Source organism: Oncorhynchus mykiss, chromosome 15, assembly GCF_013265735.2.
Source record: "Oncorhynchus mykiss isolate Arlee chromosome 15, USDA_OmykA_1.1, whole genome shotgun sequence".
NCBI lineage: Eukaryota > Metazoa > Chordata > Actinopteri > Salmoniformes > Salmonidae > Oncorhynchus > Oncorhynchus mykiss.
The window spans coordinates 1537781-1564252 of record NC_048579.1 but is presented as its reverse complement, the minus strand read 5'-3'; the positions used below and the strand labels follow the sequence as shown (position 1 = coordinate 1564252).

At 42.6% G+C, this 26472-nt stretch overlaps 1 protein-coding gene across 2 annotated transcripts in view; it reads left to right on the top strand.

The window, feature by feature from the left end:
- LOC110490875 (tetratricopeptide repeat protein 21B) overlaps positions 1-26472 on the top strand; it is a 68518-nt gene that overhangs the window by 37355 nt on the left and 4691 nt on the right. For both annotated transcript variants that reach the window (XM_036945639.1, XM_036945638.1), the window contains 9 exons: positions 676-918; positions 2158-2349; positions 6050-6160; positions 10837-10918; positions 11605-11755; positions 18603-18764; positions 24008-24221; positions 24589-24684; positions 25085-25213. In XM_036945639.1, coding sequence (XP_036801534.1) covers positions 676-918; positions 2158-2349; positions 6050-6160; positions 10837-10918; positions 11605-11755; positions 18603-18764; positions 24008-24221; positions 24589-24684; positions 25085-25213 — 1380 coding nt within the window. The remainder of the gene's footprint in view (positions 1-675; positions 919-2157; positions 2350-6049; positions 6161-10836; positions 10919-11604; positions 11756-18602; positions 18765-24007; positions 24222-24588; positions 24685-25084; positions 25214-26472) is intronic.

Sequence of the window (26472 nt, the reverse complement as noted above, 5' to 3'; positions counted from 1 at the left end):
GCTGTCTCGTCGTTGTCGGTGATCAGGCCAGCCACTGATGATGTTGGAGTCGTGCTTGGCCACGCAGTCGTGGGTGAACAGGGAGTACAGGACTGAGCACGCACCCCTGAGGGACCCCTGTGTTGAGGATCAGCGTGGCAGATGTGTTGTTGCCTACCCTTACCACCTGGGGATGGCCCGTCAGGAAGTCCAGGATCCAGTTGTATAGGGAGGTGTTTAGTCCCGGGGTCCTTAGCTTAGTGATGAGCTTGGAGGGCACTATGGTGTTGAACGCTGAGCTGTAGTCAATAGACAGCATTCCCACATATGCATTCCTTTTGTCCAGGTGGAACAGGGCAGTGTGGGTTGCACCATCTGTGTATCTGTTGTTGTGGTATGAAAATTGGAGTGGGTCTAGAGTGTCCAGGATAATGGTGTTGATGTGAAACATGACCAGCCTTTCAAAGCACTTCATGGCTACAGAGGTGAGTGCTACGGGGTGGTAGTCATTTAGGCAGGTTACCTTTGCTTTCATGGGCACAGGGACTATGGTCAGTCACTATGAGAGTGTTTATATTAAACCTGGTTGTTCCTGCAGACTGTCAGTCACTGAGAGTATTTATGTCTAACCTGATTTGTCCTGTAGACTGTCAGTCACTATGAGAGTATTTACATCTAACCCAAATGGTCTTGCAGGCTGTCCGTCACTATGAGAGAGCAGTGAAGCTGGGCGGTCATGACTCTCTGGTGGTGGACCTGGTAGAGCTGCTACTGAAGCTGCGTCACTATGGCAAGGCCCAGAGGACTCTGATGACCGCTCTGCACTGTGATGATGGTACACTGACCGTCTCCAGCCTGAGGAGCAACGTACAGTACTTTCTGCTGCTAGCCAGAGCACACTATGCTGACCAGGGATCAGTCCAGGACACACTAGAGAAGGTAAGGCTTAGAGTTACTCTGGAGAAGGCCCAGGTTAGGGTTACTATGGAGAAGGTCAGGGTTAGAGTTAGGGTTACTATGGAGAAGGTCAGGGTTAGAGTTAGGGTTACTATGGAGAAGGTCAGGGTTAGAGTTACTCTGGAGAAGGCCCAGGTTAGGGTTACTATGGAGAAGGTCAGGGTTAGAGTTAGGGTTACTATGGAGAAGGTCAGGGTTAGAGTTACTCTGGAGAAGGCCCAGGTTAGGGTTACTATGGAGAAGGTCAGGGTTAGAGTTAGGGTTACTATGGAGAATGTCAGGGTTAGAGTTACTCTGGAGAAGGCCCAGGTTAGGGTTACTATGGAGAAGGTCAGGGTTAGAGTTACTATGGAGAAGGTCAGGCTTAGAGTTAGCGTTACTCTGGAGAAGGTCCGGGTTAGAGTTAGGGTTACTATGGAGAAGGCCCAGGTTAGGGTTACTATGGAGAAGGTCAGGGTTAGAGTTAGGATTACTATGGAGAAGGTCAGGGTTAGAATTAGGGTTACTATGGAGAAGGTCAGGGTTAGGGTTACTATGGAGAAGGTTAGATTTAGGGTTACTCTGGAGAAGATTAGGGTTACTATGGAGAAGGTCAGGGTTAGGGTTACTCTGGAGAAGGTCAGGGTTAGGGTTACTATGGAGAAGGTCGGGGTTAGGGTTACTCTGGAGAAGGTTAGAGTTACTATGGAGAAGGTCAGGGTTAGATTTAGGGTTACTCTGGAGAAGGTCGGGGTTAGGGTTACTCTGGAGAAGGTCCGGGCTAGGGTTACTCTGGAGAAGGTCAGTGTTAGGGTTACTCTGGAGAAGGTCAGGGTTAGGGTTACTATGGAGAAGTTCAGCATTAGGGCTACTCTGGAGAAGGTCAGCGTTAGGGTTACTCTGGAGAAGGTCAGGGTTAGGGTTACTATGGAGAAGGTCAGTGGTAGGGTTACTCTGGAGAAGGTCAGGGTTAGGGTTACTATTGAGAAGGTTGGACTCACTACGCTGATCAGTCCAGGACCTCTTGGAGAAGGTCTTAGAACAATGACATGTTGATACAGTCATTTTCCACTTGTGTTAATGTTGTCAGTAACAGACAGTACAGTAACTAGTATCTCTCAGTATGACTGTAGCCAGTTTGTGACGGTGTGGTGATCTGTTTTCACTAATGGTACCTCGTGTGAGGAGCACTTCCTTTACAAATGGGCTGTGTGTTTCTTCCACGGTGTTTGTCTCTCCCAGGCCCACAGTGTCCAGGTGAGTGTCCTGAAGCGGTGTCAGACAGAGCGCCCAGAGCTGCTGGAGCAGGAGAGAACCGTGCTGTGTTCCATCTGTTGTCAGCTGGCCAGACACTACCGTAGCAGGACCGCTGTAGACAGGACCAAGTATTACTACAACCAGGCTATGGTAGCCATCGGGAGAACAGACAACAAGGTTAGTATTACTACAACCAGGCTATAGTAGCCATCGGGAGAACAGACAACAAGGTTAGTATTACTACAACCAGGCTATAGTAGCCATCGGGAGAACAGACAACCAATCAATCAATCAATCAAATTTATTTTATATAGCCCTTCGTACATCAGCTGATATCTCAAAGTGCTGTACAGAAACCCAGCCTAAAACCCCAAACAGCAAGCAATGCAGGTGAAGAAGCACGGTGGCTAGGAAAAACTCCCTAGAAAGGCCAAAACCTAGGAAGAAACCTAGAGAGGAACCAGGCTATGTGGGGTGGCCAGTCCTCTTCTGGCTGTGCCGGGTGGAGATTATAACAAAACATGGTCAAGATGTTCAAATGTTCATAAATGACCAGCATGGTCGAATAATAATAAGGCAGAATAGTTGAAACTGGAGCAGCAGCACAGTCAGGTGGACTGGGGACAGCAAGGAGTCATCATGTCAGGTATTCCTGGGGCATGGTCCTAGGGCTCAGGTCCTCCGAGAGAGAGAAAGAAAGAGAGAATTAGAGAGAGCATATGTGGGATGGCCAGTCCTCTTCTGGCTGTGCCGGGTGGAGATTATAACAGAACATGGCCAAGATGTTCAAATGTTCATAAATGATCAGCATGGTCGAATAATAATAAGGCAGAACAGTTGAAACTGGAGCAGCAGCACAGCCAGGTGGACTGGGGACAGCAAGGAGTCATCATGTCAGGTAGTCCTGGGGCATGGTCCTAGGGCTCAGGTCCTCCGAGAGAGAGAAAGAGAGAAGGAGAGAATTAGAGAACGCACACTTAGATTCACACAGGACACCGAATAGGACAGGAGAAGTACTCCAGATATAACAAACTGACCCTAGCCCCCCGACACATAAACTACTGCAGCATAAATACTGGAGGCTGAGACAGGAGGGGTCAGGAGACACTGTGGCCCACTCCGAGGACACCCCCGGACAGGGCCAAAACAACAAGGTTAGTATTACTACAACCAGGCTATAGTAGCCATCAGGAGAACAGACAAGGTTAGTATTACTACAACCAGGCTATAGTAGCCATCAGGAGAACAGACAAGGTTAGTATTACTACAACCAGGCTATAGTAGCCATCGGGAGAACAGACAACAAGGTTAGTATTACTACAACCAGGCTATAGTAGCCATCAGGAGAACAGACAGGGTTAGTATTACTACAACCAGGCTATAGTAGCCATCGGGAGAACAGACAACAAGGTTAGTATTACTACAACCAGGCTATAGTAGCCATCGGGAGAACAGACAACAAGGTTAGTATTACTACAACCAGGCTATAGTAGCCATCAGGAGAACAGACAAGGTTAGTATTACTACAACCAGGCTATAGTAGCCATCAGGAGAACAGACAAGGTTAATATTACTACAACCAGGCTATAGTAGCCATCAGGAGAACAGACAAGGTTAATATTACTACAACCAGGCTACAGTAGCCATCAGGAGAACAGACAAGGTTAATATTACTACAACCAGGCTATAGTAGCCATCAGGAGAACAGACAAGGTTAATATTACTACAACCAGGCTATAGTAGCCATCAGGAGAACAGACAGGAGGTGAGGAGTGTGGGCAGTTTGTCTTGTTGTTTTCTCTGTGACTAGAGAACTGATCTAGCATGTGTGTGTGTGTATATATACAGTTGAAGTCTGAAGTTTACATACACCTTAGCCAAATACATGTAAACTCAGTTTCACAATTCCTGACATTTAATTCTAGTAAATATTCCCTGTCTTAGGTCAGTTAGGATCACCACTTTATTTTAAGAATGTGACATGTTAGAATAATAGTAGAGAGAATGATTTATTTCAGCTTTTAATTCTTTCATTCCACTGGGGGTCAGAAGTTTACATACACTCAATTAGTATTTGGTAGCATTGCCTTTAAATTGTTTAACTTGGGTCAAACGTTTCGGGTAGCCTTCCACAAGCTTCCCACAATAAGTTGTGTGAATTTTGGCCCATTCCTCCTGACAGAGCTGGTGTGACTGAGTCAGGTTTGTAGGCCTCCTTGCTCGCACACGGTTTTTCAGTTCTGCCCACAAATTGTCTATAGGATTGAGGTCAGGGCTTTGTGATGGCCACTCCAATACCTTGACTTTGTTGTCCTTAAGCCATTTAGCCACAACTTTGGAAGTATGCTTGGGGTCATTGTCCAATTGGAAGACCCATTTGCAACCAAGCTTTAACTTCCTGATTGATGTCTTGAGATGTTGCTTCAATATATTCACATAATTTTCCTCCCTCATGATGCCATCTATTTTGTGAAGTGCACCCGTCCCTCCTGCAGCAAAGCACCCCCACAAGATGATGCTGCCACCCCTGTGCTTCATGGTTGGGATGGTGTTCTTCAGCTTGCTAACTTCCCCCTTTTTCCTTCTAACATAAGGTCATTATGGCCAAACAGTTCTCTTTTTATTTTATCAGACCAGAGGACATTTCTCCAAAAAGTACGATCTTTGTCCCCATGTGCAGTTGCAAACTGTAGTCTGGCTTTTTTATGGCAGTTTTGGAGCAGTGGCTTCTTCCTTGCTGAGCGGCCTTTCAGGTTATGTTGATATAGGACTATGATATAGGACTATAGTTTTACTGTGGATATAGATACTTTTGTACCGGTTTCCTCCAGCATCTTCACAAGGTCCTTTCCTGTTGTTCTGGGATTGATTTGCACTTTTTGCACCAAAGTACGTTCATCTCTAGGAGACAGAACGGGTCTCCTTTCTGAGCGGTATGACGGCTGCGTGGTCCCATGGTGTTTATACTTGCGTACTATTGTTTGTACAGATGAACGTGGTACCTTCAGGCGTTTGGAAATTGCTCCCAAGGATGAACCAGACTTGTGGAGGTCTACTATTTTTTTCTGAGGTCTTGGCTGATTTCTTTAGATTTTCCCATGATGTCAAGCAAAGAGGTACTGAGTATGAAGGTAGGCCTTGAAATACATCCACAGGTACACCTCCAATTGACTCAAATTATGTCAATTAGCCTATCAGAAGCTTCTAAAGCCGTAACATCATTTTCTGGATTTTAAAGTTTAAAGGCACAGTCAACTTAGTGTATGTAAACTTCTGACCCACTGGAATTGTGATACAGTGAATTATAAGTGAAATAATCTGTCTGTAAACAATTGTTGGAAAAACACAAAGTAAAAGTAGATGTCCTAATCGACTTGCCAAAACTATAGTTTGTTAACAAGAAATATGTGGAGTGGTTGAAAAACGAGTTTTAATGACTCCATCCTAAGTGGATGTAAACTAGTTTTAATGACTCCAACCTAAGTGGATGTAAACTAGTTTTAATGACTCCAACCTAAGTGGATGTAAACTAGTTTTAATGACTCCAACCTAAGTGGATGTAAACTAGTTTTAATGACTCCAACCTAAGTGGATGTAAACTAGTTTTAATGACTCCAACCTAAGTGGATGTAAACTAGTTTTAATGACTCCAACCTAAGTGGATGTAAACTTCCAACTTCAACTGTATGTACAGTATGTAGATCTGATCTTTATCTTCAACTGTATCTATATTCTGTAGATCTGATCTAGATCTTCAACTGTATCTATATTCTGTAGATCTGATCTTTATCTTCAACTGTATCTATATTCTGTAGATCTGATCTATATCTTCAACTGTATCTATATTCTGTAGATCTGATCTATACTCCCCTCACAGATCAGTCTGGAGTTAGCCCAGTTTTACCTGGAGAATGGGAAGACGGATGAAGCCCTGATGCAGGTTGAAGAGGTGCTGGCGAAGGATGCCCTCCACCCTGACGCCACAATGGTACAATCCTCTCTCCTCTATATACACTATATATGCAAAAGTATGTGGACACCCCATTCAAATTAGTGGATTCTGATATTTCAGCCACACCTGTTGCTGACAGGTGTATACAATTGAGCACACAGCCATGCAATCTCCATAGACAAACATTGGCAGTAGATCGGCCTTACTGAAGAGCTCAGTGACTGTAAACGTGGCACCGTCATGGGATGCCACCTTTCCAATAAGTCAGTTCATCAAATTTCTGCCCTGCTAGAGATGCCCCGGTCAACTGTAAGTGCTGTTATTGTGAAGTGGAAACGTCTAGGAGCAACAACGGCTCAGCCGCGAAGTGGTAGGCCACACCAGCTCACAGAATGGAACCGCCGAGTGCTGTAGCGCGTTATCATTGTCGTTCTTCGGTTACAACACTCACTGCAGAGTTTACAAACGGCCTCTGATAGCAAATCAGCACAAGAACTGTTAATTGGGAGCTTCATGAAATGGGTTTCCATGGCCGAGCAGCCTAAGATCTCCATGCACAATGCCAAGCGTCAGCTGGAGTGGTGTAAAGTTTGCCTCCATTGTACTCTGGAGGAGTGGAAACTCATTTCAACGTACGAATCTGGGTTGGCGGATGCCAGGAGAACGCTACCTGCCCAAATGCAGAGTGCCAACTGTAAAGTTTGGTGGAGGAGGAATAATGGTCTGGGTCTGTTTTTCATGGTTCAGGCCCCTTAGTTCCACGGAAGGGAAATCCTAAAGCTACAGCACACAATGACGTTCTAGACGATTCTGTGCTTCCAACTTTGTGGCAACAGTTTGGAATTTGTGGAAAAATTATTCAACATAGAAATGCTACCAGAAACAATTTACTCAAACTTGTTACAAAATACGGAGTCACCAAATTATATTTTGAAGGAGGAAGCAAAGTACTTTAAGTGTATGTTTTTGTTTGTCTCCTCCATTACCTCTATCCAACGATAATTGTACAGAAGTTTTTTCTATTAATAATGTAATATTAACATCTGTACAGAAAGACTCTGGTGAATTACAGAGGAGGAACTTCTAGTTACAATTAAAACATTTAAGGCTGGGGAAAACTCCAGGGATGGATGGTATACCAGTGGAGGTCTACCAGTGGAGGTCTACCAGTGGAGGTCTACCAGTGGAGGTATACCAGTGGAGGTCTACCAGTGGAGGTCTACCAGTGGAGGTCTACCAGTGGAGGTAAACCAGTGGAGGTCTACCAGTGGAGGTCTACCAGTGGAGGTCTACCAGTGGAGGTCTACCAGTGGAGGTCTACCAGTGGAGGTCTACCAGTGGAGGTATACCAGTGGAGGTATACCAGTGGAGGTCTACCAGTGGAGATATACAGTGCCTTGCGAAAGTATTCGGCCCCCTTGAACTTTGCGACCTTTTGCCACATTTCAGGCTTCAAACATAAAGATATAAAACTGTATTTTTTTGTGAAGAATCAACAACAAGTGGGACACAATCATGACGTGGAACGACATTTATTGGATATTTCAAACTTTTTTAACAAATCAAAAACTGAAAAATTGGGCGTGCAAAATTATTCAGCCCCCTTAAGTTAATACTTTTTAGCGCCACCTTTTGCTGTGATTACAGCTTTAAGTCGCTTGGGGTATGTCTCTATCAGTTTTGCACATCGAGAGACTGAAATTGTTTCCCATTCCTCCTTGCAAAACAGCTCGAGCTCAGTGAGGTTGGATGGAGAGCATTTGTGAACAGCAGTTTTCAGTTCTTTCCACAGATTCTCGATTGGATTCAGGTCTGGACTTTGACTTGGCCATTCTAACACCTGGATATGTTTATTTTTGAACCATTCCATTGTAGATTTTGCTTTATGTTTTGGATCATTGTCTTGTTGGAAGACAAATCTCTGTCCCAGTCTCAGGTCTTTTGCAGACTCCATCAGGTTTTCTTCCAGAATGGTCCTGTATTTGGCTCCATCCATCTTCCCATCAATTTTAACCATCTTCCCTGTCCCTGCTGAAGAAAAGCAGGCCCAAACCATGATGCTGCCACCACCATGTTTGACAGTGGGGATGGTGTGTTCAGGGTGATGAGCTGTGTTGCTTTTACGCCAAACATAACGTTTTGCATTGTTGCCAAAAAGTTCAATTTTGGTTTCATCTGACCAGAGCACCTTCTTCTACATGTTTGGTGTGTCTCCCAGGTGGCATGTGGCAAACTTTAAACAACACTTTTTATGGATATCTTTAAGAAATGGCTTTCTTCTTGCCACTCTTCCATAAGGCCAGATTTGTGCAATATATGACTGATTGTTGTCCTATGGACAGAGTCTCCCACCTCAGCTGTAGATCTCTGCAGTTCATCCAGAGTTATCATGGGCCTCTTGGCTGCATCTCTGATCAGTCTTCTCCTTGTATGAGCTGAAAGTTTAGAGGGACGGCCAGGTCTTGGTAGATTTGCAGTGGTCTGATACTCCTTCCATTTCAATATTATCGCTTGCACAGTGCTCCTTGGGATGTTTATTGCTTGGGAAATCTTTTTGTATCCAAATCCGGCTTTAAACTTCTTCACAACAGTATCTCGGACCTGCCTGGTGTGTTCCTTGTTCTTCATGATGCTCTCTGCGCTTTTAACGGACCTCTGAGACTATCACAGTGCAGGTGCATTTATACGGAGACTTGATTACACACAGGTGGATTGTATTTATCATCATTAGTCATTTAGGTCAACATTGGATCATTCAGAGGTCCTCACTGAACTTCTGGAGAGAGTTTGCTGCACTGAAAGTAAAGGGGCTGAATAATTTTGCACACCCAATTTTTCATTTTTTGATTTGTTAAAAAAGTTTGAAATATCCAATAAATGTCGTTCCACTTCATGATTGTGTCCCACTTGTTGTTGATTCTTCACAAAAAAATACAGTTTTATATCTTTATGTTTGAAGCCTGAAATGTGGCAAAAGGTCGCAAAGTTCAAGGGGGCCGAATACTTTCGCAAGGCACTGTACCAGTGGAGGTATACCAGTGGAGGTCTACCAGTGGAGATATACCAGTGGAGATATACCAGTGGAGATATACCAGTGGAGGTCTACCAGTGGAGGTCTACCAGTGGAGATATACCAGTGGAGGTCTACCAGTGGAGGTATACCAGTGGAGATATACCAGTGGAGATATACCAGTGGAGATATACCAGTGGAGGTCTACCAGTGGAGGTATACCAGTGGAGGTATACCAGTGGAGATATACCAGTGGAGGTCTACCAGTGGAGGTATACCAGTGGAGGTCTACCAGTGGAGGTCTACCAGTGGAGGTCTACCAGTGGAGGTCTACCAGTGGAGGTATACCAGTGGAGATATACCAGTGGAGATATACCAGTGGAGATCTACCAGTGGAGATATACCAGTGGAGGTCTACCAGTGGAGGTATACCAGTGGAGGTATACCAGTTGAGGTATACCAGTGGAGATATACCAGTTGAGGTATACCAGTGAGATATACCAGTGGAGATATACCAGTGGAGATATACCAGTGGAGGTCTACCAGTGGAGGTATACCAGTGGAGGTCTACCAGTGGAGGTATACCAGTGGAGGTATACCAGTGGAGGTATACCAGTGGAGGTCTACCAGTCTAGGTATACCAGTGGAGGTCTACCAGTGGAGATATACCAGTGGAGGGCTACCAGTGGAGGTCTACCAGTGGAGGTATACCAGTGGAGGTCTACCAGTGGAGGTCTACCAGTGGAGGTCTACCAGTGGAGGTCTACCAGTGGAGGTATACCAGTGGAGATATACCAGTGGAGATATACCAGTGGAGGTCTACCAGTGGAGATATACCAGTGGAGGTCTACCAGTGGAGGTATACCAGTGGAGGTATACCAGTTGAGGTATACCAGTGGAGATATACCAGTTGAGGTATACCAGTGAGATATACCAGTGGAGATATACCAGTGGAGATATACCAGTGGAGGTCTACCAGTGGAGGTATACCAGTGGAGGTCTACCAGTGGAGGTATACCAGTGGAGGTCTACCAGTGGAGGTATACCAGTGGAGGTCTACCAGTGGAGGTCTACCAGTGGAGGTCTACCAGTGGAGGTATACCAGTGGAGGTCTACCAGTGGAGGTATACCAGTGGAGGTCTACCAGTGGAGGTATACCAGTGGAGGTCTACCAGTGGAGGTATACCAGTGGAGGTCTACCAGTGGAGGTATACCAGTGGAGATCTACCAGTGGAGGTCTACCAAACTTTTTTTTGATGTACTCAATAGGACGTTATTAGCGTGTTTTATCCACTCTTATATAAACAGTAGATTATCAGACACTCAACCAGGCCTGATTTCATTATTACTGAAACAGGATCCAAGTGGGAAATATAAAGATCCAGTCCTCTATATAACACCCCCCCCCCCCCCCTGACGCCGCAATGGTTTAGTCCTCTCTCCTCTGTATAACATCCCCCACAGGCCATAATGGTTTAGTCCTCTCTCCTCTATATAACACCCCCCTGACGCCACAATGGTTTAGTCCTCTCTCCTCTATATAACATCTCCCACAGGCCATAATGGTTTAGTCCTCTCTCCTCTATATAACACCCCCCTGAAGGCCACAGTGGTTTAGTCCTCTCTCCTCTTTGTACATTATACGTGCTAGAGCACACTGGGAAGGTTGACATAAGCATCATGTTCCTGTGTCTGCCTGAAGGTGTACGGAGATATCAAGTTGAAGGAGGAGAAGTTTGATGAGTCTGTGGAGATATTCCTTGGACTGATGGACAGATGCCCAGGTACATGATGCCCAGGAACATGTTATATTTTAAACAGACTACTGTTACTGGGTCTCATGTTTATTTTGACTTTATTTGGATTCTGTCTGGGTATCTTACCCATGTACCCAGGGGTATTCAAATCTGACCCTACGAGGTCCAGATTACAGCTGGTTTTCTGTTCGACCTGATAATTATTTGCACCCAACTGGTGTCCCAGGTCTAAATCAGTCCCTGATTAGAGAGGAATCACCCACCTGGTGTCTCAGGTCTAAATCAGTCCCTGATTAGAGAGGAATCACCCACCTGGTGTCTCAGGTCTAAATCAGTCCCTGATTAGAGGGGAATCACCCACCTGGTTCCCCAGGTCTAAATCAGTCCCTGATTAGAGGGGAATCACCCACCTGGTGTCCCAGGTCTAAATCAGTCCCTGATTAGAGGGGAATCACCCACCTGGTTCCCCAGGTCTAAATCAGTCCCTGATTAGAGGGGAATCACCCACCTGGTTCCCCAGGTCTAAATCAGTCCCTGATTAGAGGGGAATCACCCACCTGGTTCCCCAGGTCTAAATCAGTCCCTGATTAGAGGGGAATAATTTAAAAAGCAGTGGCTTCCTGTTCCAGAGTTGAGGGGTCTAGACGTTGAATTCAGTGTATAGCAGCATATAGTGTATACTGCTGTGTAATGGTGTTGTTACTGTCCCATAGATAACTACGTGTTCCTGGCCAAGTGCATCCAGGTGCTGAGACGGTCAGCCAGACTGGATGACGCCCTGGCTCTGTTTCAAGCCTGTGAGCACCACAACCACGGAGCTACCACTGAGCCTGGATACAACTACTGTAAAGGACTTTATTACTGGTGAGTGTCTAATACAACTACTGTAAAGACCTTTACTACTGGTGAGTGTCTAATACAACAACTACTGTAAATGTCTTTACTACTGGTGAGTGTCTAATACAACAACTACTGTAAAGGTCTTTACTACTGGTGAGTGTCTAATACAACAACTACTGTAAAGACCTTTACTACTGGTGAGTGTCTTATATCCAAAAGTTGTAAAAATATATATATATATTTTTTTTAGGAAGAGGAATACGACACAGATGTCCTTTCTCGCTTCTACTTTTCATTCTATCTGTGTAGGGAATATCTAGTCTCTAGCTGTATATTAAGTGTCTAGTCTCTAGCTGTATATTACATGTCTAGTTTCTAGCTTTATAAAACTAGCTGTATATTAAGTGTCTAGTCTCTAGCTGTATATTAAGTGTCTAGTCTCTAGCTGTATTTTAAGTGTCTAGTCTCTAGCTGTATATTACATGTCTAGTCTCTAGCTGTATAAAACTAGCTGTATATTAAGTGTCTAGTCTCTAGCTGTATATTACATGTCTAGTCTCTAGCTGTATAAAACTAGCTGTATATTAAGTGTCTAGTCTCTAGCTGTATAGAACTAGCTGTATATTAAGTGTCTAGTCTCTAGCTGTATATTACATGTCTAGTCTCTAGCTGTATATTACATGTCTAGTCTCTAGCTGTATAAAACTAGCTGTATATTAAGTGTCTAGTCTCTAGCTGTATAAAACTAGCTGTATATTACGTGTCTAGTCTCTAGCTGTATATTACATGTCTAGTCTCTAGCTGTATATTACATGTCTAGTCTCTAGCTGTATAGAACTAGCTGTATATTAAGTGTCTAGTCTCTAGCTGTATATTACGTGTCTAGTCTCTAGCTGTATAAAACTAGCTGTATATTACGTGTCTAGTCTCTAGCTGTATATTACATGTCTAGTCTCTAGCTGTATATTACATGTCTAGTCTCTAGCTGTATAGAACTAGCTGTATATTACGTGTCTAGTCTCTAGCTGTATATTACATGTCTAGTCTCTAGCTGTATATTACATGTCTAGTCTCTAGCTGTATATTACATGTCTAGTCTCTAGCTGTATAAAACTAGCTGTATATTAAGTGTCTAGTCTCTAGCTGTATATTACGTGTCTAGTCTCTAGCTGTATAAAACTAGCTGTATATTAAGTGTCTAGTCTCTAGCTGTATAGAACTAGCTGTATATTAAGTGTCTAGTCTCTAGCTGTATATTACATGTCTAGTCTCTAGCTGTATATTACATGTCTAGTCTCTAGCTGTATATTACGTGTCTAGTCTCTAGCTGTATAAAACTAGCTGTATATTAAGTGTCTAGTCTCTAGCTGTATAGAACTAGCTGTATATTAAGTGTCTAGTCTCTAGCTGTATATTACATGTCTAGTCTCTAGCTGTATATTACGTGTCTAGTCTCTAGCTGTATATTACATGTCTAGTCTCTAGCTGTATATTACGTGTCTAGTCTCTAGCTGTATAAAACTAGCTGTATATTACGTGTCTAGTCTCTAGCTGTATATTACGTGTCTAGTCTCTAGCTGTATATTACATGTCTAGTCTCTAGCTGTATATTACATGTCTAGTCTCTAGCTGTATATTACATGTCTAGTCTCTAGCTGTATAAAACTAGCTGTATATTAAGTGTCTAGTCTCTAGCTGTATATTACGTGTCTAGTCTCTAGCTGTATAAAACTAGCTGTATATTAAGTGTCTAGTCTCTAGCTGTATAGAACTAGCTGTATATTAAGTGTCTAGTCTCTAGCTGTATATTACATGTCTAGTCTCTAGCTGTATATTACATGTCTAGTCTCTAGCTGTATATTACGTGTCTAGTCTCTAGCTGTATAAAACTAGCTGTATATTAAGTGTCTAGTCTCTAGCTGTATAGAACTAGCTGTATATTAAGTGTCTAGTCTCTAGCTGTATATTACATGTCTAGTCTCTAGCTGTATATTACGTGTCTAGTCTCTAGCTGTATATTACATGTCTAGTCTCTAGCTGTATATTACGTGTCTAGTCTCTAGCTGTATAAAACTAGCTGTATATTACGTGTCTAGTCTCTAGCTGTATATTACGTGTCTAGTCTCTAGCTGTATATTACGTGTCTAGTCTCTAGCTGTATAAAACTAGCTGTATATTACGTGTCTAGTCTCTAGCTGTATATTACGTGTCTAGTCTCTAGCTGTATAGAACTAGCTGTATATTACGTGTCTAGTCTCTAGCTGTATAAAACTAGCTGTATATTACGTGTCTAGTCTCTAGCTGTATATTACGTGTCTAGTCTCTAGCTGTATATTACATGTCTAGTCTCTAGCTGTATATTACATGTCTAGTCTCTAGCTGTATATTACATGTCTAGTCTCTAGCTGTATATTACGTGTCTAGTCTCTAGCTGTATAAAACTAGCTGTATATTAAGTGTCTAGTCTCTAGCTGTATAAAACTAGCTGTATATTAAGTGTCTAGTCTCTAGCTGTATATTACATGTCTAGTCTCTAGCTGTATATTACATGTCTAGTCTCTAGCTGTATAAAACTAGCTGTATATTAAGTGTCTAGTCTCTAGCTGTATAAAACTAGCTGTATATTAAGTGTCTAGTCTCTAGCTGTATAAAACTAGCTGTATATTAAGTGTCTAGTCTCTAGCTGTATATTACATGTCTAGTCTCTAGCTGTATATTACGTGTCTAGTCTCTAGCTGTATATTACGTGTCTAGTCTCTAGCTGTATATTACATGTCTAGTCTCTAGCTGTATATTACATGTCTAGTCTCTATCTGTATAAAACTAGCTGTATATTACGTGTCTAGTCTCTATCTGTATATTAAGTGTCTAGTCTCTAGCTGTATAAAACTAGCTGTATATTAAGTGTCTAGTCTCTAGCTGTATATTACGTGTCTAGTCTCTAGCTGTATAAAACTAGCTGTATATTACGTGTCTAGTCTCTATCTGTATATTAAGTGTCTAGTCTCTAGCTGTATATTACGTGTCTAGTCTCTAGCTGTATAGAACTAGCTGTATATTACGTGTCTAGTCTCTAGCTGTATATTACATGTCTAGTCTCTAGCTGTATATTACATGTCTAGTCTCTAGCTGTATAAAACTAGCTGTATATTAAGTGTCTAGTCTCTAGCTGTATAAAACTAGCTGTATATTAAGTGTCTAGTCTCTAGCTGTATATTACATGTCTAGTCTCTAGCTGTATATTAAGTGTCTAGTCTCTAGCTGTATAAAACTAGCTGTATATTAAGTGTCTAGTCTCTAGCTGTATATTACGTGTCTAGTCTCTAGCTGTATATTACGTGTCTAGTCTCTAGCTGTATATTACGTGTCTAGTCTCTAGCTGTATATTAAGTGTCTAGTCTCTAGCTGTATAAAACTAGCTGTATATTAAGTGTCTAGTCTCTATCTGTATATTAAGTGTCTAGTCTCTAGCTGTATAAAACTAGCTGTATATTAAGTGTCTAGTCTCTATCTGTATATTAAGTGTCTAGTCTCTAGCTGTATAAAACTAGCTGTATATTAAGTGTCTAGTCTCTAGCTGTATATTACATGTCTAGTCTCTAGCTGTATAAAACTAGCTGTATATTAAGTGTCTAGTCTCTAGCTGTATAAAACTAGCTGTATATTAAGTGTCTAGTCTCTAGCTGTATAAAACTAGCTGTATATTAAGTGTCTAGTCTCTAGCTGTATATTACGTGTCTAGTCTCTAGCTGTATATTACGTGTCTAGTCTCTAGCTGTATATTACGTGTCTAGTCTCTAGCTGTATATTACGTGTCTAGTCTCTATCTGTATATTACGTGTCTAGTCTCTATCTGTATATTACGTGTCTAGTCTCTAGCTGTATAAAACTAGCTGTATATTACGTGTCTAGTCTCTAGCTGTATAAAGCTAGCTGTATATTACGTGTCTAGTCTCTAGCTGCATATTACGTGTCTAGTCTCTAGCTGTATATTACGTGTCTAGTCTCTAGCTGTATAAAGCTAGCTGTATATTACGTGTCTAGTCTCTAGCTGCATAGAACTAGCTGTATAGTAAGTGTCTAGTCTCAAGCTGTATAGTAAGTGTAGTCTCGAGCTGTATAGAACTAGCTGTATATTACATGTCTAGTCTCTAGCTGTATATTACGTGTCTAGTCTCTAGCTGTATAAAACTAGCTGTATATTACGTGTCTAGTCTCTAGCTGTATATTAAGTGTCTAGTCTCTAGCTGTATATTACGTGTCTAGTCTCTAGCTGTATATTAAGTGTCTAGTCTCTAGCTGTATATTACGTGTCTAGTCTCTAGCTGTATATTACGTGTCTAGTCTCTAGCTGTATATTACGTGTCTAGTCTCTAGCTGTATATTACGTGTCTAGTCTCTAGCTGTATAGAACTAGCTGTATATTACGTGTCTAGTCTCTATCTGTATATTACGTGTCTAGTCTCTAGCTGTATATTACGTGTCTAGTCTCTAGCTGTATAGAACTAGCTGTATATTACGTGTCTAGTCTCTAGCTGTATAGAACTAGCTGTATATTACGTGTCTAGTCTCTAGCTGTATATTACGTGTCTAGTCTCTAGCTGTATATTACGTGTCTAGTCTCTAGCTGTATATTACATGTCTAGTCTCTAGCTGTATATTACATGTCTAGTCTCTAGCTGTATATTACGTGTCTAGTCTCTATCTGTATATTACGTGTCTAGTCTCTAGCTGTATATTACGTGTCTAGTCTCTAGCTGTATAGAACTAGCTGTATATTACGTGTCTAGTCTCTAGCTGTATAGAACTAGCTGTATATTACGTGTCTAGTCTCTAGCTGTATATTACGTGTCTAGTCTCTAGCTGTATAAAACTAGCTGTATATTACGTGTCTAGTCTCTAGCTGTATAGAACTAGCTGTATATTACGTGTCTAGTCTCTAGCTGTATAGAACTAGCTGTATATTACGTGTCTAGTCTCTAGCTGTATATTACGTGTCTAGTCTCTAGCTGTATATTACATGTCTAGTCTCTAGCTGTATATTACATGTCTAGTCTCGAGCTGTATATTACGTGTCTAGTCTCTAGCTGTATAAAACTAGCTGTATATTACGTGTCTAGTCTCTAGCTGTATATTACGTGTCTAGTCTCTAGCTGTATATTACATGTCTAGTCTCTAGCTGTATATTACGTGTCTAGTCTCTAGCTGTATAGAACTAGCTGTATATTAAGTGTCTAGTCTCTAGCTGTATAGAACTAGCTGTATATTAAGTGTCTAGTCTCTAGCTGTATAGAACTAGCTGTATATTACGTGTCTAGTCTCTAGCTGTATATTACATGTCTAGTCTCTATCTGTATATTACGTGTCTAGTCTCTAGCTGTATAGAACTAGCTGTATATTACGTGTCTAGTCTCTAGCTGTATATTACGTGTCTAGTCTCTAGCTGTATATTACGTGTCTAGTCTCTAGCTGTATAAAACTAGCTGTATATTACGTGTCTAGTCTCTAGCTGTATATTACGTGTCTAGTCTCTAGCTGTATAGAACTAGCTGTATATTACGTGTCTAGTCTCTAGCTGTATATTACGTGTCTAGTCTCTAGCTGTATATTACATGTCTAGTCTCTAGCTGTATATTACATGTCTAGTCTCTAGCTGTATATTACGTGTCTAGTCTCTAGCTGTATAAAACTAGCTGTATATTACGTGTCTAGTCTCTAGCTGTATATTACATGTCTAGTCTCTAGCTGTATAAAACTAGCTGTATATTACATGTCTAGTCTCTAGCTGTATATTACGTGTCTAGTCTCTAGCTGTATAAAACTAGCTGTATATTACGTGTCTAGTCTCTAGCTGTATATTACGTGTCTAGTCTCTAGCTGTATATTACATGTCTAGTCTCTAGCTGTATAAAACTAGCTGTATATTACATGTCTAGTCTCTAGCTGTATATTACATGTCTAGTCTCTAGCTGTATATTACATGTCTAGTCTCTAGCTGTATATTACATGTCTAGTCTCTAGCTGTATATTACATGTCTAGTCTCTAGCTGTATATTACATGTCTAGTCTCTAGCTGTATAAAACTAGCTGTATATTACATGTCTAGTCTCTAGCTGTATATTACGTGTCTAGTCTCTAGCTGCATAGAACTAGCTGTATAGTAAGTGTCTAGTCTCAAGCTGTATAGTAAGTGTAGTCTCGAGCTGTATAGAACTAGCTGTATATTACATGTCTAGTCTCTAGCTGTATATTACGTGTCTAGTCTCTAGCTGTATATTACGTGTCTAGTCTCTAGCTGTATAAAACTAGCTGTATATTACATGTCTAGTCTCTAGCTGTATATTACATGTCTAGTCTCTAGCTGTATATTACGTGTCTAGTCTCTAGCTGTATATTACATGTCTAGTCTCTAGCTGTATATTACGTGTCTAGTCTCTAGCTGTATAAAACTAGCTGTATATTACGTGTCTAGTCTCTAGCTGTATATTACGTGTCTAGTCTCTAGCTGTATAGAACTAGCTGTATATTAAGTGTCTAGTCTCTAGCTGTATAGAACTAGCTGTATATTAAGTGTCTAGTCTCTAGCTGTATAGAACTAGCTGTATATTAAGTGTCTAGTCTCTAGCTGTATAGTGAGTGTCTAGTCTCTAGCTGTATAGTGAGTGTCTAGTCTCTAGCTGTATAGTGAGTGTCTAGTCTCTAGCTGTATAGTGAGTGTCTAGTCTCTAGCTGTATAGTGAGTGTAGTCTCTAGCTGTATAGTGAGTGTCTAGTCTCTAGCTGTATAGTGAGTGTCTAGTCTCTAGCTGTATAGAACCACTGGCAGACAATAAGATATGGTTCAAAGATAACTCGAACTCTCCTCCCTCCAGGCATGTGTACAGGGTGAGTGAGGCTCTGTTTCATCTGAACAAGGCCCGGCGGGACAACGAGTGGGGAGATCAGGCTATGGAGCTCATGATCCGCATCTGTCTCAACCCAGACAACGAGGTCATCGGAGGGGAGGTGTTTGAGACACCACAGGAGGAGTGGAGGTACGGCAGGGCTTCTAGGGGTACGGCAGGGCTTCTAGGGGTACGGCTGGGCTTCTAGGGGTACGGCAGGGCTTCTAGGGGTACGGCTGGGCTTCTAGGGGTACGGCTGGGCTTCTAGGGGTACGGCAGGGCTTCTAGGGGTACGGCAGGGCTTCTAGGGAGGATCATGATATGCCTTTAGAAAGTATGCACACCCCTTGACTTTTAACACATTTTGTTGTGTTACAGATTCAATTTAAAATGGATTAAATTGAGAATATTTTGTCACTGGCCTACACAAATTACTCCACAATACTAACCTAACTGACAGAGAGAAAACAAGGAAGCCTGTACAGAATAAAAAATATTCCAAAACATGTCTTGTGTTTGCAACAAGGCAGTAAAGTCATACTGAAAAAAATATGGCAAAGCATGTAACTTTTTCCCCTAAATACAAAGTGTTATGTCTGGAGCAAATCCAACACAACACATTACTGAGTACCACTCTCCATATTTTCAAGCATAGTGGTGGCTGCATCATGTTATGGGTATGCTTGTAATTGTTAAGAACTGGGGAGTTTTCCAGGGTAAACAATAAATGGAATTGAGGTAAACCTGGGCAAAATCCTGCTTTCCATCAGACACTGGGAGATTAATTCACCTTTCAGCAGGGCAATAACCTTAAACACAAGGCCAAATCTAAACTGGAGTTGCTTACCAAGATGACAGTGAATGTTCCTGAGTGGCCGAGTTAGTTTGGACTTAAATTTACTTGAAAATCTATGTCAAGACCTTAAAATGGCTGTCTATCAATCAACACATTTGACAGAGCTTGAATAATTTTGAAAACAATAATGGGGAAAATATTGCACGCTCCAGGTGTGCAAAGCTCTTAGAGACTTACCCAGAAAGACTCACAACTCTTAGAGACTTACCCAGAAAGACTCACAACTCTTAGAGACTTACCCAGAAAGACTCACAACTCTTAGAGACTTACCCAAAAAGACTCACAACTCTAATCACTGCCAAAGATGATTCTAACATGTATTGATTCAGGGGTATAAGTACTTATGTAAATTAGATATTTCTGTATTTAATTTTCAATCAATTTTCAAACATTTCTAAAAACATGAATGGCCAAGAAAAACTTCTAAAAACATGTTTTCACTCTAGATGGGTGAGAAAAAAAACATATTTAAAACCTCTTAGAGCTCGGGACAATTTTTTCAACATTTTGTTAAAAATCGCGCAAAATTTCAAAGTCCTGCTACTCATGCCAGGAATATAGTATATGCATATGATTAGTATGTGTGGATAGAAAACTATCTGAAGTTTCTAAAACTGGTTAAACCATGTCTGTGACTATAACAGGACGTGTTTAACATGCGAAACCCCCTTGGAAAAAAAAAAAGATCAACCCGCCAGTTGGCTGTATTGTCTATGGCCTGCGAAAATATATACCTCCCAGTTTACAAGTCCTACAGCTTCCACACGATGTCGCCAGTCTTGGCAATTTCCTTGAAGTTATTCCTTGGTCAAACAAAGAAGAGACACTTGATTTCATCCGGTACACGACAGGATGTTTTGGAAGAGAGAATTATCGACCATCATTTCAAGACGTGGAGCTATTGAATACACATCGCCCCGCGATCAATTTGATCGATTATTAACGTTTACTAATACCTAAAGTTGGATTACAAACGTAGTTTGAAGTGTTTTGTCAAAGTTTATAGGCAACTTTGTTAATTTTAAAAAATGACGTTGCGTTATGTAAAGCAGTTTTTTCCTGGATCAGACGGGCTTCATAAATTGACATTTTGGGTATACATGGACGGATTTAATCGGAAAAAAGACCCAATTGTGATGTTTATGGGACATATAGGAGTGCCAACAAAGAAGCTCGTCAAAGGTAATGAATGTTTTATATGATGATGCAATCTCTATTGCTCTCCACACTGCCCTTTCCCACCTGGACAAAAGGAACACCAATGTGAGAATGCTATTCATTGACCACAGCTCAGCGTTCAACACCATAGTGCCCTCAAAGCTCATCACTAAGCTAAGAAGGACCCTGGGACTCAACACCTCCCTCTGCAACTGGATCCTGGATTTCCTGACGGGCCTCCCCCAGGTGATAGTTAACAACACATCCGGCATGCTGATCCTCACCACGGGGACCCCTCAGGGATGCGTGCTCAGTCCCGTCCTGTACTCCCTGTTCACCCACGACTGCACGGCCAGGTACGACTCCAACATTACGTTTGCAGATGACACAACAGTGGTACGTACGCCTGATAACCAACATCGACGAGACCGCATATAGGAAGGAGGTCAGAGACCTGGCAGTGTGGTGCCAGGACAACCTCTCCCTCAACGTGATCAAGACTCAGGAGATGATTATGGACTACAGGAAAAGGAGGACCGAGCACGCCCCCATTCTCATCGACGGGGCTGCAGTGGAGCAGGTTGAGCACTTCAAGTTCCTTGGTGTCCACATCCCCTACAAACTGACATGGTCCAAGCACACCAAGGCAGTCGTGAAGAGGGCATGACAAAACCTATTCCCCCTCAAGAGACTGAAAAGATTTGTCAGGGTTCCTCAGATCTTCAAAACAGCTGCACCATCGAGAGAATCCTGACTGATTGCATCACTGCCTGGTATGGCAACTGCTCGGCCAGAGGGTAGTGCTTAAGGCCCAGTACATCACCAATCAAATGGACCCGGACTATTTGCATTGACCCCCCCCCCCCCCCCCCCCTTCCTCTATTTCGCTGCTGCTTTTCTGTTATTATCAATGCGTAAGTCACTTTAATAACTCTACCCAAATGTACACATTACCTCAATTACCTCGTCTAACCGTTGCCCCCCGCACATTGACTCTGTACCGGTACCCCCTGTATACAGCCTCCACATTGACTCTGTACCGGTACCCCCTGTATATAGCCTCCACATTGACTCTGTACCGGTACCCCCTGTATATAGCCTCCACATTGACTCTGTACCGGTACCCCCTGTATATAGCCTCCACATTGACTCTGTACTGGTACCCCCTGTATATAGCCTCCACATTGACTCTGTACCGGTACCCCCTGTATATAGCGTCCACATTGACTCTGTACCGGTACCCCCTGTATATAGCCTCCACATTGACTCTGTACCGGTACCCCCTGTATATAGCCTCCACATTGACTCTGTACCGGTACCCCCTGTATACAGCCTCCACATTGACTCTGTACCGGTACCCCATGTATATAGCCTCCACATTGACTCTGTACCGGTACCCCCTGTATATAGCCTCCACATTGACTCTGTACCGGTACCCCCTGTATACAGCCTCCACATTGACTCTGTACCGGTACCCCCTGTATATAGCCTCCACATTGACTCTGTACCGGTACCCCCTGTATATAGCCTCCACATTGACTCTGTACCGGTACCCCCTGTATATAGCCTCCACATTGACTCTGTACTGGTACCCCCTATATATAGCCTCCACATTGACTCTGTACCGGTACCCCCTGTATATAGCCTCCACATTGACTCTGTACTGGTACCCCCTGTATATAGCCTCCACATTGACTCTGTACCGGTACCCCCTGTATATATCCTCCACATTGACTCAGTACCGGTACCCCCCTGTATATAGCCTCCACATTGACTCTGTACTGGTACCCCCTATATATAGTCTCCACATTGACTCTGTACCGTAACACCCAGTATATAGCCTCCACATTGACTCTGTACCGGTACCCCCTGTATATAGCCTCCACATTGACTCTGTACCGGTACCCCCTGTATATAGCCTCCACATTGACTCTGTACCAGTACCCCCTGTATATAGCCTCCACATTGGCTCTGTACCGGTACGCCCTGTATATAGCCTCGCTATTGTTATTTTACTGCTGCTCTTTAATTATGTTACTTTTATTTATTTATTTTTTAGGTATTTTTCTTAACTTCATTGTTGGTTAAAACTTCTTGGTGACGTGGCAGTATTTTCACGTCCGGATGAAATACGCCCAAATTCAACTGCCTGCTACTCATCCCCAGAACATAGATATGCATATTGTTAGTAGATTTGGATAGAAAACTGTTTGAATCATGTCTGTGAGAATAACATAATTTATTTAGCAGGCGAAACCCAGAGGACAAAGCATTCAGATATATATTTTGAGGTCACTCGTTTTTCATTGGTTTTCATTGGGAATCCAGATTTCTAATGGACCTTCTTGCAGTTCCTACCGCTTCCACTGGATGTCACCAGTCTTTAGAAATTGGTTGAGGTTATTCCTTTGTGTAATGAAGAAGTACGGCCATCTTGAACGAGGGTCACTTGATGTGTACTGTTAGATAGAGGCGCGTCACCAGAAAGCTAGCTACAGTTTGTTTTCCTCCTGTATTGAACACAGATCCTCCCGTCTTCAATTTTAGCGATTATTTACGTTAAAAAATACCTAAAGTTGTATTACAAAAGTAGTTTGAAATGTTTTGGTAAAGTTTACAGGTAACTTTTGAGATATTTTGTAGTCATGTTGAGCAAGTTGGAATCGGTGTTTTTATGAATCAAACGCAACAAATAAATTGACATTTTGGATATATATGGACGGAATTAATCGAACAAAAGGACCATTTGTGATGTTTATGGGACATATTGGAGTGCCAACAGAAGAAGCTCGTCAAAGGTAAGGCATGAATTATATTTTTATTTCTGTGTTTTGTGTCGCGCCTCCAGGGTTGAAATATGGTTTCTCTCTTTGTTTACGGTAATAGCTTTGTTTGCTTTCGCCGAAAAGCTTTTTTGAAATCTGACATGTTGGCTGGATTCACAAGTGTAGCTTTAATTTGCTATTTTGCATGTGTGATTTAATGAAAGTTGGATTTTTATAGAAATGTGTTTGAATTTGGCGCTCTCCATTTGCCCTGGCTTTTGCGACACTAGTGTCCCACATATCCCAGAGAGGTTAATGGCTTGTCAGTAAGCGTTTCACTGTGATGTCTACACCTGTCGTATGTGACAAATAACATTTGAGTTGATGTTGTCTCCTCCAATGTGGACAGTCTGGGACAGAGGACATTATGATGTACTGTATACAGACTCCAGTATTTTGTCTCCAATGTGGACAGTCTGGGATAGAGGACATTAGGATGTATACATCCTATACCATGTTGCCTAGTTTGATTGTTCCTGATTGAGATACTTCAGCTATTTATAATAATACATGATATAACATTTTTACATCTGTTCTCCTCTCTGATTGGTCAGTATGAGCCAGCTGGGCGGGGCTGAGCACAGGGAGCAGGTGGGCGTGGCCACGGCTCAGAACCTGGTGAAGGAGTTCCGCCCACGTCATGGGTCATCAGGAGGTCAGCGGTCAGACAGAATCACCTTGCTGGTCAACCTCAGCCTCATGGCCACCAGAGACCCCAAACACATCCAGAGAGCCCTGCAGGCCTTCACTGAGCTGGCCTCTACTCAGGTAGGACCTCCTTCACTGAGCTGGCCTCTACTCAGGTAGGACCCCCTTCACTGAGCTGGTCTCTACTCAGGTAGGACCCCCTTCACTGAGCTGGACTCTACTCGGGTAGGACCCCCTTCACTGAGCTGGCCTCTACTCAGGTAGGACCCCCTTCACTGAGCTGGCCTCTACTCAGGTAGGACCCCCTTCACTAAGCTGGCCTCTACTCAGGTAGGACCCCCTTCACTGAGCTGGCCTCTACTCAGGTAGGACCCCCTTCACTGAGCTGGTCTCTACTCAGGTAGGGTTTCCTCTTTCTCCTCCCCCTCCTTCACCTCCTCCTCCTGTACCTTCACCACCTCCTTCTCCTGTACCTTCCTCTCCTCAGGTGAACAACGTTCCCTACCTGCTGGCAATGGGCCAGGCCTTCATGCTACTAAAACAAACTCCTCGGGCCAGGAACCAGCTCAAGAGGCTCACCAAGGTAGACTTTTTTACTAGGACTCTTGTAGATTTACATGTTGGTCCTGTAGCTTAGCAGACACTCAGAGACAGTCAGAGGAGAGGGCCTAGAACAGAGCCCCTGGAGGACTCCAGAGGGCCTAGAACAAAGCCTCTGTAGGACTCCAGAGGGCCTAGAACAGAGCCCCTGGAGGACTCCAGAGGGCCTAGAACCGAGCCCTGGAGGACTCCAGAGGGCCTAGAACCGAGCCCTAGAGGACTCCAGAGGGCCTAGAACCGAGCCCCTGGAGAACTCCAGAGGACCTAGAACCGAGCCCTGGAGGACTCCAGAGGGCCTAGAACAGAGCCCTGGAGGACTCCAGAGGGCCTAGAACAGAGCCCTGGAGGACTCCAGTATTATATACTGTATGGTTATTGTACAGGTGGAGTGGAGCTGGGAGCTGTCAGAGGACCTGGAGACAGCCTGGTTGCTGCTGGCTGATGTTTACATCAAGTCTGGGAAGTATGATATCGCCTGTGATCTACTGCAACGTTGTATTAAATACAACCAGGTACATACACACACACACACACACACACACACATACAGAGAGAGACAGTGACAGATGGACGGACGGAGACGCACACAGCCAGCCAGCAGAGTCTGAGGTGTCAGTGTAGGATGAGCTGTATGGTATTAGTGTGTAGTGTGTATTCGTGTAGACGGTAGTGTGTATTAGTGTAGACAGCAGTGTGTATTAGTGTAGACAGTAGTGTGTATTAGTTTGTATTAGTGTAGACTGTAGTGTGTATTAGTATGTATTAGTGTAGACAGTAGTGTGTATTAGTGTGTATTAGTGTAGACGGTAGTGTGTATTAGTGTAGACAGTAGCGTGTATTAGTTTGTATTAGTGTAGACAGTAGTGTGTATTAGTGTAGACAGTAGTGTGTATTAGTGTAGACAGTAGTGTGTTAGTGTGTATTAGTGTAGACGGTAGTGTGTATTAGTGTAGACAGTAGTGTGTATTAGTGTAGACGGTAGTGTGTATTAGTGTAGAAAGTAGTGTGTATTAGTGTAGAAAGTAGTGTGTATTAGTGTAGACAGTAGTGTGTATTAGTGTAGACAGTAGTGTGTATTAGTGTAGACAGTAGTGTGTATTAGTGTAGACAGTAGTGTGTATTCGTGTAGACAGTAGTGTGTATTTGTGTGTACAGTAGTGTGTATTTGTGTGTACAGTAGTGTGTATTAGTGTAGACAGTAGTGTGTATTAGTGTAGACAGTAGTGTGTATTAGTGTAGACAGTAGTGTGTATTAGTGTAGACAGTAGTGTGTATTAGTGTGTATTAGTGTAGACAGTAGTGTGTATTAGTGTAGACAGTAGTGTGTATTAGTGTAGACAGTAGTGTGTATTAGTGTGTACAGTAGTGTGTATTAGTGTAGACAGTAGTGTGTATTAGTGTAGACAGTAGTGTGTATTAGTGTAGACAGTAGTGTGTATTAGTGTGTATTAGTGTAGACGGTAGTGTGTATTAGTGTAGACAGTAGTGTGTATTAGTTTGTATTAGTGTAGACAGTAGTGTGTATTAGTGTAGACAGTAGTGTGTATTAGTGTGTATTAGTGTAGACGGTAGTGTGTATTAGTGTAGACGGTAGTGTGTATTAGTGTAGACAGTAGTGTGTATTAGTGTGTATTAGTGTAGACAGTAGTGTGTATTAGTGTAGACAGTAGTGTGTATTAGTGTAGACAGTAGTGTGTATTAGTGTAGACAGTAGTGTGTATTAGTGTAGACAGTAGTGTGTATTCGTGTGTACAGTAGTGTGTATTAGTGT